This window comes from Chiloscyllium plagiosum, chromosome 20 (genome assembly GCF_004010195.1).
Source record: "Chiloscyllium plagiosum isolate BGI_BamShark_2017 chromosome 20, ASM401019v2, whole genome shotgun sequence".
Classification (NCBI taxonomy): Eukaryota; Metazoa; Chordata; class Chondrichthyes; order Orectolobiformes; family Hemiscylliidae; genus Chiloscyllium; species Chiloscyllium plagiosum.
The window spans coordinates 39,190,337-39,211,588 of NC_057729.1; the positions used below are offsets into that span (position 1 = coordinate 39,190,337).

The window sequence follows — 21,252 nt, forward strand, 5'->3', positions numbered from 1 at the left end:
CGAAGTGGACTCCATGCACTGAATTGACACTACCTCATATACAAGCAGAAAAACAAAAGTAATCATTGCAAAAGCTAATGTTCGCAATGACAGAAATTATAGATGGAACATTCTACGCTGTTCAGATTCCTGACTTCCGCAGCTGCACTTTCCCAGTTTGAGTTGCCCCAAATGAAATCAAAAACTGGAAACTTGGCTGCAGAGTCCGTGACTGTCAATGTTGTGTGTTTGAATTAAACTCATGGGAAGGGCCAAAAATGACATGGGATTCAGCGCAAACAACTTTGAGGCAGGACATTGGCATAAACAGTTTCAGTTCCATTTCCTTTCATACATCAATCATCGGTGGTCTGAAGGCCTTTGAAGAAAGCTACCTTTAATAGACTTGATGTGATCCTTGTCTATCCATGGTGAAGAACTATTGCCCAACAGACAGACCAGCTTTTAATTCAAATGTCAAGAGTAGCAGATGAATGGGGAACCACCAGCTTCAAATTCTGCTCCAAACCACGCAGCGTCCTTAGTTGCAAATGTATTCTTCCAATACCATGGTCAAAATCCTGGAATTCCCTTCCCAAAGCACAATGAGTCTCCATACATCCACTGCAGTGATTCAGTAAGGCAGCTCATCAGCCCTTTCTCCCGGGCAATTAGGAAGAAGCAATAAATGCTGGCCCAGCCAGCGACCCCCACATCTGATAACCGAATAACTAATCACAAAGCTGAGATTGGACAGGTAGGACAATGTGTCGTCTTTGAATGAAGAAAACTTTCACGCTAGAGTACTAATGTCCCAACGTTAATTGTTTTTTCACTCTAGCATGTATCATCTGATGAGTCAGCTGTAAGAAATAATGGAGAGAGTTATGTTTCGATTTCAGAGTTTTCTGGAGGGCTTTTCTCATTTAGCTCCAATGAGTTACCTGACATAATTCTCCACTGTTCAGCCACACTTACACTAACCTGTAGTCACCAGTGGTAGCACTGTCTACCTTGCTGCAAGGCATAAGAACTGCCGGCCGCTGCCATATTTAGATCCCAGCTGTGTAATAGGTCAAATGTTGCAAACCAGGAACAGCGGTTGAAAGTATGCTGCAGTAAAATTCTAAAGGGTATGGCTGAGAAAGGGAGAACAGCAGCCTACTTCACTGACAGGGACCTGGAGGTCCTGCTGGATGCACTGCTGGAGAAAAAGGTTGCTGTATTCCCTCAAGGCTGCAGAGGAGACAACAGCTTCAAACTGGCCCTCAGTTAAAATGGGTGAAAGATCAGCTTTCCTTTTCCTTTATCGAGAATCTTATTTTTCCAATCTTGCCATACTTTTGCAACTGATTTGCTGTTGCTATGTCATTCAGGAGATGGACAGGTTCTGCCAGAAGAGTTTTGTCTCCATTTCACAAGTACATGCATTTTATAGAAACCTTGCTCAGTCAAGGAAACCTTCAGCCCTTGCAATGCAAATATAGACAGGAAAGCAAAGTGCTCTTTAAAATCATGCACAGTTTCATGTCAGTTAAGATTTAGTTTTGCTGATGTGCCAAGGCCATTTTTATGCTTATTTTTTCCCTGAAAAGGTGCAAAGCTATTTGCTCTCCTCATTGTAATTACAACTGAATGGCTTACTGTATGATACAGTCAGTTCTGCTATAATGTGAGTTTCTTCAATGTGAATTGGCTATAACTCGATTGAAAAATTTAGACCATTATTTGTGGAATGCAAACTTTTCTTACCTGTATTGACTATAACGTGATTCCAGTCCAATTGGTTTAAATGGTGTAGCTCTTAGGCGATTTTTTTATGACGTGGGATTACGTAGGATCATGGGATTACATGATTGTGTTATATCAGAACAGACTGTAGGTGAGCGGTCTGTTGCTGGTCAGCATCCTAACTCTTTGAGATTGAGCAGTTTAGCTTATCTCCTACCAGACCTTTATCCTGACCGTTTGAAATCATATGAAAATATGGCCTAATCTTTCCCTTTGTTACTATTGTTATTCTTGTCATTTACTATGTATTAGTGGAAATGTAAATTCTGCAGCACATCTTGTCAAGGATGTTACCAGTCAGTTAGTCAACTCTTGCAGAAACACCTACTTTGGTCAGATAATCACAAGAAGCACTCATCAACTTTACTAGTCAGTATATTCAAATGGCTGTTATCAAACATCCATGATCTCTCACATGCAAGATGCTAAGTTTTTCTAGTTTTGCTCAGTTAAATTGCAATAGATGCACCTGATTTCAATCTATTTTAATGTGATTGGAAGTTTTTTAAAACCACTATTCTCAAATGTATCTGGTTGAAGATCCTTTTTCAAATGGATTATTAATCATCTCCATCCCCTCCCCCCTTTAATGCTGATGATATGAAAGGTGTAGCAGGGAAAAAGCATTTACTAATCTTTTTAAGAAAGAAAGTGCTTACTTATAGATATCGATTTAGTTTGAGTGGTGCCTATTATTTGACAGTGTTTGTCCTTGGTGGGAGACCAAAGAGAACAGGGATTCCTGAAGTGTAGAATAGGGACAACATACTGGGGAAAGCGTAGACAATCGGTGCATACCATGACAAGCAGAATGTTGAGAAAACACCACAACTGGGGAAAAGGAACACTGGAAGTAGCATGCACCTCTGGTCATTACTTACTCACTTATTCTTGACCATGATACCCTGGGAGATAACTTCAGTCCTATATCTACCCCCCCTTAATTTAAAGCTATGCCCCCTTGTAATACCCGACTCCATACGCGGGAAAAGGGCCTCTGGTCATTACTTACTCACTTATTCTTGACCATGATACCCTGGGAGATTGCCGATATCACACAATGATGGGTTAGGTCCAGACCGTCTGGAAGGTGTTTGCTGATCAGAGTTTAAGATCAACAGCTTTAAAATTAACTGGTTCCTTGTAACGTAAGGACATGGTTTTTGAAGTAATAACATGCACAGTGTGAACACATAGTGGACTTCAAAATGACATCTTTATTCATAGACCATGAATCTCAAGAAATTTGCTGTCCATGGTCTTCGTTTGATGTCTCATCTGAAATTGCAGTACTCCTTGAGTGCTAAGTTTAGTTGTATCTCCGTCTGTATGGCCAGGTTCTGGAAATGAAGTTTTGGATCTTGCTGTGGTGAAAAGGTCCTGATAATACCAGTGCTCGCCATCATGCCAGTTTAAAAGGGCAGAGAGCTGATTTAAGGTCATTGAGAGACTTACTAATTCCTTAAACTAGCAGGATGAGCTGGGTAACAACATTTAGCTGTCTGAAGGTAGACACTATTGGCATTTTGAAGTGGGAGGTTGTGTGGATGGGTATAGGCCTCCATGCAGGTGTAAAAGCCCACTTACCTGCATTTGTGATAAAGTGTTTACTCAGTTGCTGACCACCCTTGTCCACTGCTGATCCTCTCAAACTGGAAAGCCCCTTACTCACTGTCCAGCTTCGAGAGTCCATTTGCCAACCTTTACAGGGCAGAGAACCTGTCTCCAAACCAATTAAGAGGGCATCGCTGTGAAAATCATAGTGTGGCTGTTTTTTTTTTCTTGAATGGATTCTGAACCCTGAAACAGTCCTGGATTGTATTTCCTGCCCCAAGAGAGAGAGAATCCAACCCCTCAATCGGAATGTACCCACGGAACCTTGGACTTCAGAGTCGAGAGTGCTGCCAATTGAGCTGCAGCTGATGACTGTTTTTAAATTATAGAGAAAGGGTTTCTGTGATGAAACACAAGGCATTTGTATGGTATTCGCAGTGCACTTCGAAATCCACATTGGTTTTCTTTGTGTTAGACAAGGAACTTGTGTGTCCGTGTCTGTGTGTATCAGTGTGTCGTTCTGCATGTCTGTTCCTGTGTGTGTCCCTGCGTTTATCTGTGTCTGTCTGTCTGCGCGTGTGTGTTAAGTATTGTTAAGAGGTGGCAAGATTCCTTTCAGCATTTTGGTTTTCACTCTGGGTGGCTAAGCCAGATCTAAGGGAGGACTGTTGATCCAAGAGCTGCTGGATCCGGTGTGCCTGCCTGGACAATGCTGCGCAATTGGACTTTCTCTCTCTCTCTCTCTCTCTGTCTCTGTCTGTCCCTGTCTCTCTCTCTCTCTCTGTCTCTCTCTCTGTGTCTCTCTGTCTCTGATCCACTGATGAACAATACTCACCTCCTCCTCAACCACGACTGCATGCAGAGTTATCTGCCTCTGCAAGGTTTTCTGGCTTGTTCTTCTTCAGCCTCTTGCCAGGGAAGGCAGAACTTGTCAGTAATGTCACAAACAGCTTCCTCATCTCGACTGTACTGCCACCCCTCCCCCCACCCCCACCCCCAGACACCCTCCACTCCAGGTCAGTACATATATAAACACAGTCCATGGTATCACTTACGGAGAGATGGAGTCTTGGGGAGAGATGTGATAAGAAATGTGGTTGTTCATGCTATTGCCAACACTGTTTCTATTGTTTCTTTTCATATTTTCACCCGTCTCTGAGTTGTTATTTGCATTATGTAATTATGAAGGAAAGCATGCATGCACAACAAATCCTAACTCTTTGGGGAGGTCAGCCGCAGACTAGAATCTTAAATGCCTGCTGCATTTTGCCTCAGTGATTTTCTTTTTGCATTAATTGGAGACATTTTTGCGTCTCTAACACTTTTGCATCACGCCCTTTAAATCCTATAGTGCTTTAATCAAAAAACTTTTTTTCTTTGGCTTCTTACAAACCACTTTTTTAAAATCTAGAATTCTCGAATGGTAAGAGTGAGATTACAGTAGACAGCGAATCAATAAATATTTTATAATTTTGACATTTGACCAATTTTGACCAAAGTAATATGGTCAGTTTATAAAGGCTGAAAATCCTGCAGTCAATAAAACATAAATGAAGACAACATTAAAATGTTGTCCAATTCTTGCCATTAGCAATCCCAAGAAGGCCCCAAATTTTCTTGAACTGCTCATGTTTCTAAATAAATGGATGAATTAGTGTGGTAAGATAATACCGAAGAGGTGTGTGGGACTAACTGGATAGCTTTACAGAACACCACCTTAAAAGTGAAGGGTCAAATGACTTCATTCTGTGCCATGTTGGTTCTTTGGGTCGAATATTATATGCCTCAACTGGGTATGTTTTTGCCATGGGTATGAAAATGCATATAAAATAGCCTACCACACACTCACCCATTCCCATTCATAGTACAGAAGCCTGAAGCCTAGCCATGAGAATATGAGAAACATACAGAGATGCATGTTAGTTAAATTGACTAGCATTTGGAGTTAAAGTTCATGGAATTCTGTTTGTAATAATCTAACTGTTAAGATTAGATACTAAAATAAAACAAACAACTGTCGATGCTGAAAATCTGAAACAAGAACAAAAATTACTGGAGAAACTCATCAGATCTGGTAGCATCTGCGGAGACAGAAGCAGGGTTAACATTTCGAGTCCCAAGTCACTACTTCAGAACTGATGGTAGCTAGGAAATGTGGTATTTATACTGAAGGTGGGAAAGGAAGGTGGGGAGATGGGAAAGAATGAGAGTAGAGGTAGAGGTAGAGCCTAGAGAGAAAATGACAAGAGAATCAAAGGGATGGATAATAGTATGCTCAGCAGAAAGGAAAGCTGATAATGGAATCCCAACAACTGGTGCTCAGCCTCTGCAATGTAGAGGTTAGAATGCCAAACAACAGCAACACCCCACCCTTCTCTGCACGCTCTGTGACCAAGTTAAGGCTGGATCTGAGAACACAGAGTGCAGTTAGAGAATGAAAGGTCAGAAGGGACAGTTAATACCTGACAAGAAATGGAGATAGGAGAAGGGATGGAGACCAGAGGGAAGGAGAGGGAGGTTCCACGGGGACATGAATGCTTCTGGGTTGTTGAAGCTTGCATTCCATAATGCGTGGAAGGAACAGAGAAAGTTTCTTGTTAGAACTTCGGACAAGTTGGGAATAAAGTGAAACTGCAGGGCAGGGCTGCTCTGAGAGAGCATGAGCCGATGCTGATGAAGAGACAGCTTGAAAGTGTACATATGGCAGTGCATGGCACTGAGTGTGGATTGCAAGATGTGTTGAGAACAGTGTCTGAGGAGCAATGCACACCCCATTATCAGCTTTTCTTTCATCAGTGGATACTGTTATCTATCTATTTGTCTTCCTAACTGTGATTATCTCTGTCTCTGTCTCTGACTCTCTCTGTCTCACACTCTCTGGGCTCCATTGCTGCCTACCCTCTCACTCCTTGTTTCCCCCACACTCACCCTGTTTTCAACGTATCGACCACCTTTTCCTAGCTATCATCTGTTCTGAAGAAGGATAACTGGATCCAAAACATTAACTCTGCTGTCTCTCCACAGATGCTGCCTGACCTGCTGAATTTCTCCAGCACTTTCAGTTTTTGTTTGAGTAAGATTAGACCCTGGTATTATTTAGCTGTCTTATGTAATGAATAATATTATAAAGAAGCCCAAGCCTGAAGAGAGTTCTTGGCTTTGCCTTCTTCAACAGTCTGTCTTGAACCCAATCTCATGGCTGTGAGCTTAAAACTACAGATGTAAAGAGAGGCCTTCTACAGGACAGCCTGTGGTCACAGCAGTGGCTGTGTAGGTGTGGCAGCTGAAATGGACTGAGTTCGGGTTGGTTCTAAATTATGGATTTAGCAGCCAGCCCACCACATGTAAATAAATAATTAAGGGTCAGTTTTAACCAGTCCATACCATAATATGGTTGAGATAGGCAGGAACATGAGAGTTGTCAGCTGGTTCTTGTAAAATGTTTTAAAAGTTGTTGGTAGGATGAGGGCTACTATCTTTTGTAGGATGCCTTTTTGCCCATTTGGAAACACCTTGCAACCTCAGAAGCTAGTAACTTGCCTTCATTCCTACCCACCTATATGTAAAAACCCACCCCATAGTCAAATATCCACTCCCATCACCCCAAAGGCGAGAAAACCCTCTCTATGCAAAACTCCTATGACTTAGCTGGGCCTAGGTCACCAATGTCCCTCCGGAGAGTACCCACTATGGGCCTCTGGCAATCAGATTAGCTAATTTAGCCTACCCTCAGCACCTTATGGTTGCTGGGCAACCCATTGCCCTCCACCTGTTGCTCACTGCTAACCTTTCATCTAGGTGGAGATGGTGAGGCATCCCCCACCTCTGTAGAAATGTGCCCTTCGACTCAATTTTGCACAAACAAATCAATCCAGTGAGGATGATTATGACCCAGTTAACTAATTTCATTCATCAGTGAAGAAACGAAATGGAGGAGGTTGGTTCACTACAGCGTTTGTTAATTTAGCAATTTCAAGATATTTGCCTTTAACCTTTTGATACCTCCGGGAAAACGGAGCTGTCATGTTCATAAAAACCTGTGTGTAATTGGGTTACAAAGGCTTTTGAAATTTATTTTAATGCTCTGTAATTTTACGTTTCAGCAATTCACCAAAGAAATCTAAATGTTAAATCTGAAAGAGCAGCCATCAAAGCCTATGATGGTGATTAAGAAATGTAATGCCAAGTGAGTGGGAGAATTGAAGTAGAAATATCTGCTAAGTGGAATGAGCCTTTAAATATCCCTTTTGAAGACGAATCAAGGGCTTCAGGTTAAGTTGTTGCTTTGGGGACATCCCCTTGATACCGGGCTCAAACCTGGAGCCTGGGTCACACTGTGTCAGAAATGGTCACCTGACACATTCAAGTGAATGGCTGATTTAATAGCTTAAGAGCATGATTGCTGTCTAATCGAAGATGGTAGATGAATAATCCAGCACCAATGGAACTGGATCCTAATGGTAGAGTTGAGGGACAGAGAGGTTGCTTTGAGGTGAAGGGCCTCGCTCTGTACTTTATGCAAACTATTAAGAAAGAGCCCCCGCACCCACACTTGCCAAGCCACCATTGTAGAGGGTACAGTGATGTAATGGAACTGCTCTTCACTGGGCTTAAATAGCACAAGTGAGGATAGAGGAAGAAGAAAACAAAACACATAGAGCGCTAGAGAAAGGTCTTATCTTTTAATTTGTTGATGGAATGTGGGCACCATCAGTTAGGCTCGTATTTATTGCTCATCCCAAATTGCCCCATGGACACCTAAGAGTGAGTGTTGCTGAGGATCCAGAGTCACATGTAACCAGCAGATTTCCTTACGTAAAGGATATTAATGAAGCAGATGGGTTTTTATGACAATCAACATGATTGCCATCAGACCAGCTTGTATTCCAGAATTCATATTTCACCATCTGCCATGGCAGGATTTGAACCCAAGTTCCCAGAACAGTGGCAATCCAGTTCTAGGTTATTAGTCCAGGGACAGTACCTCCCTGCCACCACTTTGCAATGTGAACGTTAGAATATGTATGAAGAAGCATGCGGAGTAAATTGATTGATAGTAGATGGCAGAGCTCATCATAGAATAATGTCTTTCAATAATGTCACCATAAAACTCGAGTCTGGTTTCTGAATACTGTACACTGTAGTATTTAATCTTAATACATGGCATTATAAAGAAGTCCAAGACTGAAGACAATTCTGGACCTTCCCTTCTCCTTAACCAGCCTCTCTCAAACCCAAACTCCTGGATGTGGGTGGAAAATCACATAACAAAAGCGAGCCCTTCTACAGTATAGCCTGTGGTCACAGCACTGGCCATGTAACTGAGGTGGACCTTGGTTGGAAGGGGAGAAGCGTTGGCTGATAGGTAGGTAGAGGTGAGATGTCTTATTGATAGCGGAGCACTGGTTCCCCCATCTTCAGGGCATCACCTCCAGGGATCTATCTGGCCCGTGGTATTGTCAGCGTGGGGGCCTGCTGACAGACTGGAAAATTTCAGGCAGCCTTTGATCTTTAGCTTTAATGGAGCCATAAAATACAATAACAGCCCCCCCTGTGGCAGAAAGATGTGAGCAACTGACCTGTTTGGCCGACATTGGGAAATTCTGGACCTGCCTCCTTGGCTCCCCACCTCCAGAAGGTTTCCAAAATCCCTTTTGAATGAAAGGGAAAGAATGGCCAATGAAGCATAGTATGTGTGTAATGAGATCAACACCCGCTCCGAGCGAAAGCTTCACCTGAAAGAAGCAGTAGAATCTTCTTTGCAAATCCGGGGTTGCATCTTTAATTTTCAGACAATGATTGATAACCAGTGTCCAGGTGTTGTAACGTTTGCACGCCACTCCTAATGAAGAAATACTGTGAAGGCAAATCTCTGTGGAATGATGCAGTGTAAATATCATTAAATTGACATGAAGGCTACTGCAAGGGCCATATAACCCTTGCAATTAGAAATGTGCTCTGATTTGTGATGGTTGTAAAATTCTTAACTCAAACCAGCTGAATATTTAGACCCTTAATGCTTCTGTAGTCATTGATTTGTGATGATAGTCAAATTGTCAGTAAGGGATCCTTCTTTTGATTTGCATCTCTTTAAAAGAGCAGCAAAACTCCTCGCTCAGAGTACAATTGAATTTATCGCATATCTTAAGAAGCAGGACTACAAGGGGTTTGCAATTTACATCCACTCATTTTATTTCCACTTCACAGAGCTTTTAAGAACCATAATTTTGACTGTTGAAATCTAGTTCCAAGATTAAAAATGTTGCAGCATTGGTTTTGCAGAAGATTTGTACACAAGTTGTTCTTGTTATGCATCCACTGAGGGGCTGGGAAGCAGTTGTAAGGTGCTTGAGCCCTGAGATTGGATTTTAAGTGCTTAACTTGGTAAACATACATTTTATAAAACAGCCGTTCCATGTTTTGTCTTACTGTTCTTCTTTTATAGAAACGGGCCAAGGGACAAGTGCTTTTTGATCTGGTCTGCGAGCATCTCAATCTGCTGGAGAAGGACTACTATGGGCTGACATTCTGTGACTCTGAAAGCCAGAAGGTAAATTATGTTGTTCCACTTAATGCTAAGTGTAGTTCTACTACTTAGACCCTTTTCAGAACTCCCAATCTGCCTTAGAGGATTACAGCGTGCACACTCTGAACAGAATTTCAGATTTGCAGTGGGGTGGGGTTGTCTTATCCACCAACTAAAGAACTGGTGGCAGCCAGATATCACCTTCACTGGAGAAGGCTCACTAGGATACATGTAAATGGAACTGAAGTGGTCAGTCTTGGACATCCATACGTGTGTAATACTTCTGTCATACTATGTTCCCTCCAAAGGTTCTAATTCCAAAGTTTGAATCCACTACTTTTTCTAATATCAGGTTTAGAGTCTAATGAATTCTAGTATACATCTTGCTACCTGACCGTGAAGAACTTCCTCCTCCATGGCGGTCTCTGGCAACCTGTTCCAGCTGTATCTCTGGACGCCTGATTCTGGAGTGGAACTCTGGAGCTGAAAGTCATCATCATGCCCCTCCTTCAGTTTGATCTTCATTCATCGCTTTTGACCCTCCCACCATCACCCTCAACCCGCTTTTAGTAATCCAAATGCCACCCTGGTCCTTGGTTAACTGTCATTGAGCTGCTCCCCCTGGCACCATGAACCTGACAACAGTCCTTTTTGACCCCCTCTATCAGCTGTGATTTGCTCTCTATTAAACATGGCTTTGCCAACCTCACCACTGGATTTGCACTTTATCTCGCTTGGACTATCTTTTGTGTTTAGATTGACCTTCCCTCTATTATTTACCTCTGCCTTCAATCCTTATGGCATCTCTTTGGGCAGTTAAGACCCAACTTCTCCCGGGCAACATTGATCCGATATCCCCGGATATCTGCCATCTAAACGTACTTGGACGGCCGTTGTTCACCCTGAGCTCAATACAGCAACTCAGTCTGTTCTCGCCACATACAACAAAGTTATTCATACAGAAAAAACAGCTTCTATTCAGTTCAAATCCAGCATAAAATCTACCTTACCTGCTGTACATTACCATTAACCAATTGCGAATCTGAATGTTTCTGTTTCTACTTTACTGCTGACTTAATCACAAATGTACAATTTAATCTGGTCACCATGCGTTTTAATGAGTATGCATGACATGCTAATAAACTAAAAATGAGTCCCATTACCTAAGATCGGAAATTATTATCTACCTTTTAATCCGCTATCTACTTGCTCCTCAACTCCTTTAGGAAAAAATCATTGGAGAGCTGATGTTTTGCCTCTCATAATCAATTGCCCCACTTGCCTTGTTTCCTGCTCTGGGACCTTCACTAGATTCTGCCCGCGAATAAAATTATGTGAATCTATGCATTGAAAATGCTGAGACTGAGATCCCTGTTTGGCTATGTAGTTTGGACATTAGTTGTTTGTAAGTATCTCAACATTTAGGTGATAAAATAAAAATGGTGTGGAAAATCAATCTGTCATCACTGCTTAGTTAGAATATGGACAGTCACTTTCAGACCAAGTCACTGCTCCCCTAATCTAGAACCATTGTACAAATGAGCTGGGATCCCTAGGTAACATGTTGTACATTCAGTTTTCCATCTTCATCTAGGTTTCTTTTGTACTGGTGTGAAGTTAGCAGAATTCAAGAGGAAAATTCTGTTTTGTGCAAGTTTGGAACTAATATTGTGAATAGAATTTGAGTTATGTTTTTGTCAGAATTATACAGTATAACTGCAATATCATTTTTTATAAAAGAATTGCCTGTTAGAACTTGCTGTGATCCCAAAACATAATGGACAGTGGGAAAACCTCAAAGTGTGATTCGCCTTACTAAAAGTGTACAAGCCATTTTGAATCCCCCTCTATTTACAAGACAGCTTGAGTTAAAAGCAAATCAGCTCTTGAAATTTTGAAATACCATTTTTAAAGACTTGGTGCCATAGCAGTCACTACATCTACAGGCTTAAGGAGCACTATGTAAGATGGGCCTTATAAACATCGGTTATGTTTATGCAAGTCTTAAAAGTGTGAGCTGCATGGTCAGTCAAAATTGTATTCAATGTCAGACAAGCTGCAAAGAGTTTGAGATGCTGAACATAAATTGGGTGGTGAAATACATTTGAGTGGTTGGTGCTTCTTCATGAAATATGATTCCAGTAGTTTACTACTGAAAATCTGGAAAGATGACCTATAACCCCAATAAATTGTTGAAATGGTTTTGAAAATGCAGCATTAACAAGAACTAATTAGCACTGATAAAACTTCATGCAAAAATCTCATTTGAGTATTGGAATCTAGCACCTCTTATCCTCTCATTTCAGCATACACAATCGACTTGCTAGTCTGAATTTAAAATCATAAAAGTACCACCTGATACAAAAATAAAGTGAACCTCCCTTCGGTGCAAACCAACCATGCTGACCAGATATCCCAACCCAATCTAGTCCCACGTGCCAGCACCCGGCCCATATCCCTCCAAACCCTGATCCACTGTGCCGCCCAGTTATCCCATTCTCTGGTGGCCTGTTGTAATGCAGCTGCCACCAGAGAGTTGATGATTAGCTACTGGGGACGTCTGAGTGATGTAATGGTTAAAAGACTAAGTAGTAGATTTATAAATTATTTAGTAATAAATTTGGAAAAGGAAAAACTGGGTGTCTAGTTATGTTCTTCTAATTGCTATATTAACATAAATGTTTATGGTGACTTTAAAAGCAGTAGATTATGGAGGAAGTAGATCGGCAAGTTAGATTAAATTCCCGACAATGTGGAAACAGACCATTTGGCCCAACAAGTCTACACTGACCCTCTGAAGAGTAACTCACCCAGATCCATTCCTATATTTACCCCTGACTAATGCACCTAACACTATGGGCAATTTAGTGTAGCCAGTTCACCTGGCCTGCACATCTTTGGATTGTGGGAGCATACCAGAGCACCCAGAGGAAACCCATGCAGCCATGGAGAATGTGCAAACTCCACACAGGCAGTTGCCTGAGGCGGGAATCGAGCCTGGGTCCCTGGCACTGTGAAGCAGCAGTGTCATAGAGATGTACGGCTTGGAAACAGACCCTTCGATCCAACCCGTCCATGCCGACTAGATATCCCAACCCAATCTAGTCCCACGTGCCAGCACCCGGCCCATATCCTTCAAACCCTGATCCACTGTCCCGCCCAGTTATCCCATTCCCTACACATTACAGTCCTCCTGAAAGGGACATGCTATGTGTAATTTCATTCGCATTGAACTGAAATTTAATTTCCACTTGCGTCCAAGTTTGAACGTGGGGTAGTGTTCTCTCCATGATTTCTTTGTTTATAGGCAAAATCAAGATATCCATAACACGAAGTAAATATTTTTTCCCTACCTTCGGGCTTCTGTAGGTGTAGCCTTTGAGATAGAAAATGATTTTGTTCTGCAGTTTAATTTCCCCTTTGTATAAAGAAATATGTGTGCTTTACGAGAAGTACAGATAATCAGTGACATAACTGACATTATTTGGAGAATTGCTAGCACAAGCACACATAGATTGTAATGCACAGTACATGGGGACAGTAATATTTTGTGCACTTTACCATTTATACCAGAATAAAGAAAAATGTTTCGCTTCATGACAATCGCAACAGCATCTTGCTTTTGATCAGATTTATATATAACTGCCCATGAGACCGTTTTGGAAAAATCAGGACTGAGAGGAGATCTACTTAAAAATAATGCTAACAAATTCATGGATTTTCTATTTGTGATTGTATGAAGCACGCAATCATAAAGATTTTGGAATATTATTTCATACATACATCTGGTATCTATACAGCTAAAGGTTGCATTGCTATTTTCATGAAGTACAAGTATAAACGTTAGATAAGCAGTGCCATAGTGGAAGCTTTAAATTCAGAAAACTGCAAATTTAAGCACTTATGCTGTTTTGTATTTTGAAAGCTTGTGCTTCCAATTCCATTAAAATGTATTTTATAATGCCACAGTTTATTTATTTTTAAATCATGTCTCAAAATTTCACTGTGTGAACTTATCAAACTTTTTTATTACAGTGTCAGACATGCCTGTGCACTCTTGATTGCATTCAGTGAAAATAATTTGAGTTCAGTTATTCCTATTTCATGATAGTTCTGATGTGGTAACCTTTAAAGCCTTAGAACTGCCTCCATATTAAATTTGAACTAGAACCATTTTGACCATGCAAAAGTAGACTCATTTCAGTGATAACTACAATTAAATGTAAGGGTAATATTTTTAGACTTCCTTATAAACTCTCCCAATGGAACTGTGGCAACTTTGGGTGTTACTAACAGATGTAATTGAATGTGGATCGTAGGTAAAGTTGTCTCTTCGGGGTTTGAAAGTTGGGATGCATGGAAATGTAAGTACTGCTTTTTTGATAAAGATTTTATCTTTTCAGAACTGGCTGGATCCTTCAAAAGACATTAAGAAACAAATCAGAAGTGAGTATTTTGAGCTGACTTGTTGGAAATGAGTGTTTCCAATATCTATTTACTCAAGCTGGACTGAGCGATTAAATTTGATATTTAATGTTCTGTAGGCACATGAGTATATGTACAGAACTGAATTTGATGCGTGATCGATCTGATGTGAAGCAAAGACCTTTTTTTATTACTATGTCTCTGTCTCTGTCACTTTTGTTTAAAGTTATATTTTTCAAAAGACTTATCATCCTTTACATGTTTGTTTTTTTAAATGTTATACCTGATATTCTATTCTAATTTTAATGTATGTGTAAACTTCATTGTCAATTTCTTGTCACTTGCTTACATCAGATGTTGCATTTTCATAACCATCATTATTGGATTATTTATTTCTGCATGCAAAGCAAAATACTCTACTTTTCTTTCAATGGGCAAGATTTAAATTGTTTGAATGCAATTTAGTTAAACAAAATTACTTAATGGTACTTTTGAATTAATTTTGTTATTACAAAATTTGTATATCTTGACAAGTACTTCCTATTTGGACAATGTGAACAGTTTTTCGAAGAAGAGATTGTCTGCCATATTTATTTTGTCTTTTGTTTTAAAGAGGATAGGCAGACATGATAATAAAACAGTTTGCAATGTCTATACCCTTCTTTTCCCAGCAGACTGTTGCATTTTGTGTAGAGTGTGTACAATCCTTCAAGGAGAACTGAAGTAGAATTGATTTAGAGCTTACGCTGCAGGCCATGCCATTTCTGAGACTGTTTCTGAAGCAATCTATCTCCGCCGTTATTGAAAAAGAAATCATTTTCAAGATTCAGTGGCAGTTCTGAGAATACTTTTCTGGTATAATGGGACAGAATTGCCATAATATATATTGTGTAGGATTCTAGAGCTCATTAGACTGTTGCAAAAATTTAATCCACAGCCCAAACCTGAATTTACATAGCTATATGGAAAAGAAAATGGAAGGAGACAATTTTTAGAAGACTGAACACAGCATATTCAACGTTTGTCTTTACAATTATCGAGGAAATAAAAATTTTGTGCTGGACTTGCATGTTAAAATGCTGTGACTTTAAAAGCTTTGCACACAGACTAGGTTTATTTGTAATCATTATAATTAAATTTGCTCTTTCAACCAACTTCTATGTTTAAAATTCTTCTGTCTTGTACTTTTAAATCTTATAATTTGTCTCAGTGATCCATTGAATATTTTTGTCTCCCATTACTATGTAGTTCAGTTTTCCAATTTAAGTTATGAAATCCAATTTTAAAGTGCCCTACAATAATTGACTATAAATTAATTGAATTTAACCATAAATTAATTCTCTGCAGAATAAAATTGTTGCTTTCTATTGTTATTTTATTGTCTTATTTTGTTAAATGTAGGTGGAGGAGAAATGACAGAATAAAATGGCAGTTGTTCAAACATAAGTAGTTTACAATAAAACACTAGAATGAAACTCATTACCCTTTTGCAGATTATAATGTTTCCATGATAGAGTTTGCTCTGAAAGAACATTACACTCCATTGTGGATGATTATCTTCATAACATAAACTAACCAGGCTCTCCTACATTGCTAACTAAAATTATACACTTGGAAAATGTGCAGGGATCTACAGTTTTGGAGCAAATGCTTTCCACAGCTGCTGATCCAGGTATGTTGAAGTGGAAAGTACTGTAAATCTGTTGACAATCCCCCTCTCCTGCCTTACATTTGATAGGGCCAAAAAACCAGGAATCAATTTTAACCACCATCTCATATTATGTCCAGGAAAACCTACCTTCTTGCTTTGCTGGGTCTTAGCTGCTTACAACATTGGGATAGCACGCAATGAAATATCACATTTGTTTATTACTGAAGCTTTCATAAAGAATGTACTTTTTTTTAATCAAGTGAATGTAATTTTAAAGTATGAAAGTGCACCAGTTTTTCACTGGCTTTACATCCAGTGATCCGTTCAAAAGACAGAAAAGCAGCATCTGGATTTCTTTTCACAACGTAGTCACAGTCGAGGCTATGAACAAAAGCTTGCTTTTCAATTCTTCTGGATGCTTCCCTTCTGACGTTCATCTTTCTTTATCGATAGGTGGCCCTTGGCATTTTGCATTCACGGTAAAGTTCTATCCCCCAGATCCGACCCAGCTTTCTGAAGATATCACAAGGTGGGTTTGGTGACTTTTAGTTCATGAACACATATTTGGCCAGTCCTGAATATATTTGTATAAACATGCTATATATCATTAGACATACATTTTTCATTTTTAAGGATGCATGTTTTGCTCCAGTACATAATACCTGCTACCATTTAAAACAAACATTGTTTTTGGTATGTGAAAAGCTAACTCCAAGGCAAGTATTACAATTAGAAAGCATTTCCTTTCATTCAGACCATTGTACCTTGAAAGAGCGAATGTACCTTGAAGTCATTAGTCAAGTGCAGAGGCATGCCGACTTCATGGCATTGACATTGACATGATTGATGTGTAATCAGTTTTACCATGACCTGATTTTGTTAAAATGAATTTTCTTTGCGACTTACCATATAAGTTGAGAAAAAAATAAACTGTTTTTTTCTCTACAGCAGTGGGTTTGGACTACAACTAGATAAGCAAATAGCAAAGCTGAAAAAGCAGCACAGTGGCTCAGTGGTTAGCAGCTGCTTCTCAGCATCAGGGACCCAGGTTCGATTCTCGCTTCTGGTGACTGTCTCTGTGGGTTTCCCCCCAGTGCTCTGGTTTCCTCCCACTATCCACAGGTGTGCTAAATTGTCCATGGTGTTCAGGGATGTGCATGTTAGTTGCATTGGTCAGGGGTAAATACAGGATAATAAGGTAGGGGAATGGATCTGGGTGGATTACTCTTTGGAGGGTCAGTGTGCACTTGTGCCAAAAGGCCTGTTTCCACGCTGTAGGGATTCCATGACTCTGCGGAAAACTTGACACACTGAGGAGGGATAACCTTGATAACCTTTTTAATGATGGCAGCTTTCGTTCTATACATTCAATGCAGTTCGTTTGTTAGAAAACCTTTTACAAATGCTTACAGTTCATTGAGGGTCACTCTGATAATGCTGCAATTTCAAATCAGGCATAATTGGAGAAATGTAAAGACCTGACACCCTTCTTCAGGTGTGAGTTCTTAACAAACACACTTTTGAAGCCAAGAGCACAAGGCACAAGTGGACTTTGCTGTGTGATAAGGTGTTGGGGGTGCAATTGAAATATCATAGCTGAACAGTGACCATTCACCTAACATCTCCATCTTTCCAGAGGGAGGGCTTCTCACTTTTGTGTGTTTCTGTATCTGCTAATGAAGTTGAGAAGTTTAAAAATCCATGAGACCAAACTAAGTGTCAGTTGCTGTAATGTATCACTGATATATAAACTCTTAACCTTTTGCTTTTCAGTCACATGTTTAACCACTTGAGTGATTGGGATTTCCCCCCTCCACCATTGAACTTTCTGATTTGACAAAATTGTAATAAAGATTTGCAAAAGAATTAAATGCATTAATGGGTATAAATAGGAAAGTTTGTATTGAACACTGATTTTCTGCCTGAATGGGTAATTTATTTATGAAGAAGTTCTCCTGTCTACAAAGTTAGAAAAGTTATGTACTGTATAACTTTCATCAACCATCTTATAGCAAAATAAAATGGTAATACAACTCTACGTGATTTATATTTTATAAACCCATCAAGACATTGAACCATTTTTGTGCTCAGAAATGGAAGAGATGCTCGTGCTGGGAAATAGAGCATTTTTAATTACAGAATGTAGTTTTAGAATTAAACAGTCCTGGGTCAGTGTCAAGAATGAAGGCGTCTTCATCCTGCTGCAACATCCTGTCTCAGCCTGGAGCTCAGAACTGCCATGGCTCTTCACTATGTTTGTGGACCGCAGGGCCTGTTTCTGTGCTGTACTGTTCAATGTTCCCTCACCCCAGCCTCCCCCAATCCTTTCTCACATCCCACAGCATTTATCGACCTAAAAAATCTAATAGTATCAGATTTACATCTGATACCTGTACTGACTCGCCCCTTATTACCAGGAAATAGGATGAAAGGTTAATAGTTTTAATATGGGCTGGATTTGAAAACAAGTGGCAGAATGATGGGCAATGTCGGAGTCATGCAGTTTAATTGTTTAAGGGAACCTTTAATGAAATCCAGAATACAGAAATTCAGAGTGCTAGAACAGACTTGTTGCAACCATAGAATAGAATCCCTACAGTGTGGAAACAGACTCTTCGGCCCAACAAGTCCACACCAACCCTCCAAAGAGTAACCCACGCAGACACATTTCCCCTACCCTAAGTTTACCCCTGACTAATGCACCTAACCTACACATCCCTGAACACGATGGGCAATTTGGCATGGCCAATTTGCTAACCTGCACATCTTTGGATTGTGGGAGGAAACAGGAGCACCCGGACGAAACACTCACAGACACTGGGAAAATGTACAAACTCCACAAAGACAAGTCGCCTGATGCTGGGATCGAACCCGGGTCCCCGGTGCTGTGAGGCATCAGTGCTAACCATTGAGCCACTCAAGTATCTGATTTACAGTTGTCTCACAAATGATTGCTTTATTGGTTCTGTTGTACTTCAGGTATTACCTATGTCTGCAGCTGAGAGACGATATTATCTCTGGACGTCTGCCTTGCTCTTTTGTGACACATGCTCTATTAGGGTCATACACTGTACAGGCCGAACTGGGAGACTATGATCCTGAGGAGAATGGACCTGATTACGTCAGTGAGATTCGCTTTGCTCCAAACCAGACAAAAGAGCTTGAGGAAAGGGTGGTAGAATTACACAAGTCCTACAGGTAAGATACACTCTACTTATTTCAAATGCTGCCTAAGCTGTTTAGAAATAACTTGGGTGTTTGTGATTTGTCTAATATTTATTCCATCTAATGTATTCCCAGTTTACATAGAGACTGAAAGTGCTGGAGAAATTCAGCTGGCCTGGCAGCAGTTGTGGAGAAAGAAAGAGAGTTCCAAAGGAAAGTCATATTGGACTGTTAACTCTGTTTCTGTTTCCACAGATGCTGCCAAACTTGTTGAGTTTCTCCAGCATTCTCTTTTCATTTCAGATCTCCAACATCCTCAGTACTTTGCTTTCACTCATTTTAAATAGTTGCCTTTATTTATTGAGGTGCGATACGGGAAGCCCCTTTCTAAGCTTCAGGCCACATTGTTTTCAGTTGATTGATAGTTGGGAAATCAGTATTAGTGTATTGTTTGTTATGAATAAGTCCTTTTCCTGTTCTTTTGATCACATCAAAGCTTAGATTTTGAACACGTTTGAGCTGAATTTTACCAGTTCTGAGAAGACCAGGAAAATGGCTGCGAAATGTGAGATGGAGTATAAACACAAAGTAGGAGCATAAGTAGGTCATTTGGCCTTTTGAGCATGCTCTGTCATTCACCAGCAGATCCTCTATTTCATTGTGATATTCCTGCTTTCTTCCCATACCCATTGATGCCTTTAAAGTCCTAGATCTGCACTTATCTCTTTCTTGGATATATTCAGTGACTTGTACTTCATAGCCTTCTGTATTAGAGAATTCCAAAGGTTCACTACCATTTGAGTGAAGACACCTTTCCTCATCTCAGTCCTAAATGGTCCACTGAATAGCTTGAGATTATGTCACCTGATCCTGGACTGTCTAGCCAGAGAAAACATCCTCCCTGCATCCTGGCTTGTCACATTCCCACTGCCATGCCATTTTAGCAGTGGCAGGGAAAGTGGAGGTTGGATCATTCACCCAGAGGTCAATTGTGCCACATGCGGCCAGTTAAAGATCTGTTTCTGGTGCCATTGGTGTTTTACCAGCAGTGACCTACCTGATGGATGGGGAGACCCCCAGGTAAACCCTTACAGTTTCCACATGGGCTCCTCTTTGGGGGAGGGTGTGGGAGAAGGCCTCCTTTTCAGGGACTCAGACTGACCTCAAGGGTCACTGCCCCATGACAACAGCACAGTTACTCACCTGCTCCCCACCTCCACACGTGCTGGGACCTACCTGACTGGCTATATGCTTTTAGAACTGAAAATGTGTTGCTGGAAAAGCGCAGCAGGTCAGGCAGCATCCAAGGAACAGGAGAATCAACGTTTCGGGCATTAGCCCTTCTTCAGGAAGGGCTTATGCCCAAAACGTCGATTCTCCTGTTCCTTGGATGCTGCCTGACCTGCTGCGCTTTTCCAGCATCACATTTTCAGCTCTGATCTCCAGCATCTGCAGTCCTCACTTTCTCCTATATGCTTTTAGAAGGTGATTATGTTGTTAGAGGTCAACATTCTCTTTCTTGAAGTGCAGTCCGAGCTGTAACACTATCTCCTGGTGGCTCTGCTGAACTCTCTGATTAACTGACAGCCACAGAGAGGGAGTGACTGCCCTGAACCCCTTAATAACGGACTGCCATGTCTTCAGGAGTTGGTCGAGGCAGGGTGGCCCTGGATTTCAGACCTGCTATTGGAACACCCGCTATGAGAATAAAATACAAGACATTGGGTGATGACTTGTGTAAAAAGACCCAGTGTCCAAATCCGATTGATAGAGTGGCCAGAGATTTCTAGGACTGCTTTGAGCTTTTAGAAAGGTGGGTGGGAGGAAAGACTTGAGGGCTGGCTTGAGAATCAGTCATTGGTGAAGCATCATTGAATCCAATGCAAATAAACGTAATGTAGGGTAGATTCAGTTATTTTCCACCTGGGCCCAAAACAGTCAGTAAGTTTGCAGATGACACCAAAATTGGAAGTGTGGTGGACAACGAAGAGGGTTACCTCAGATTACAACAGGATCTTGACCAGATGGGCCAATGGGCTGAGAAGTGGCAGATGGAGTTTAATTCAGATAATTGCGAGTAGCTGCATTTTGGGAAAGCAAATCTTAGCAGGACTTATACACTTAATGGTAAGGTCCTAGGGAGTGTTGCTGAACAAAGAGA

At 40.7% G+C, this 21,252-nt stretch overlaps 1 protein-coding gene across 8 annotated transcripts in view; it reads left to right on the forward strand.

Annotated features, from left to right (window-relative positions):
• Positions 1-21,252, forward strand: part of LOC122560188 (band 4.1-like protein 3) — a 277,917-nt gene that overhangs the window by 184,342 nt on the left and 72,323 nt on the right. For all 8 annotated transcript variants that reach the window (XM_043710581.1, XM_043710574.1, XM_043710579.1 and 5 more), the window contains exons 4-7: positions 9,770-9,874; positions 14,254-14,296; positions 16,380-16,455; positions 18,906-19,124. In XM_043710581.1, coding sequence (XP_043566516.1) covers positions 9,770-9,874; positions 14,254-14,296; positions 16,380-16,455; positions 18,906-19,124 — 443 coding nt within the window. The remainder of the gene's footprint in view (positions 1-9,769; positions 9,875-14,253; positions 14,297-16,379; positions 16,456-18,905; positions 19,125-21,252) is intronic.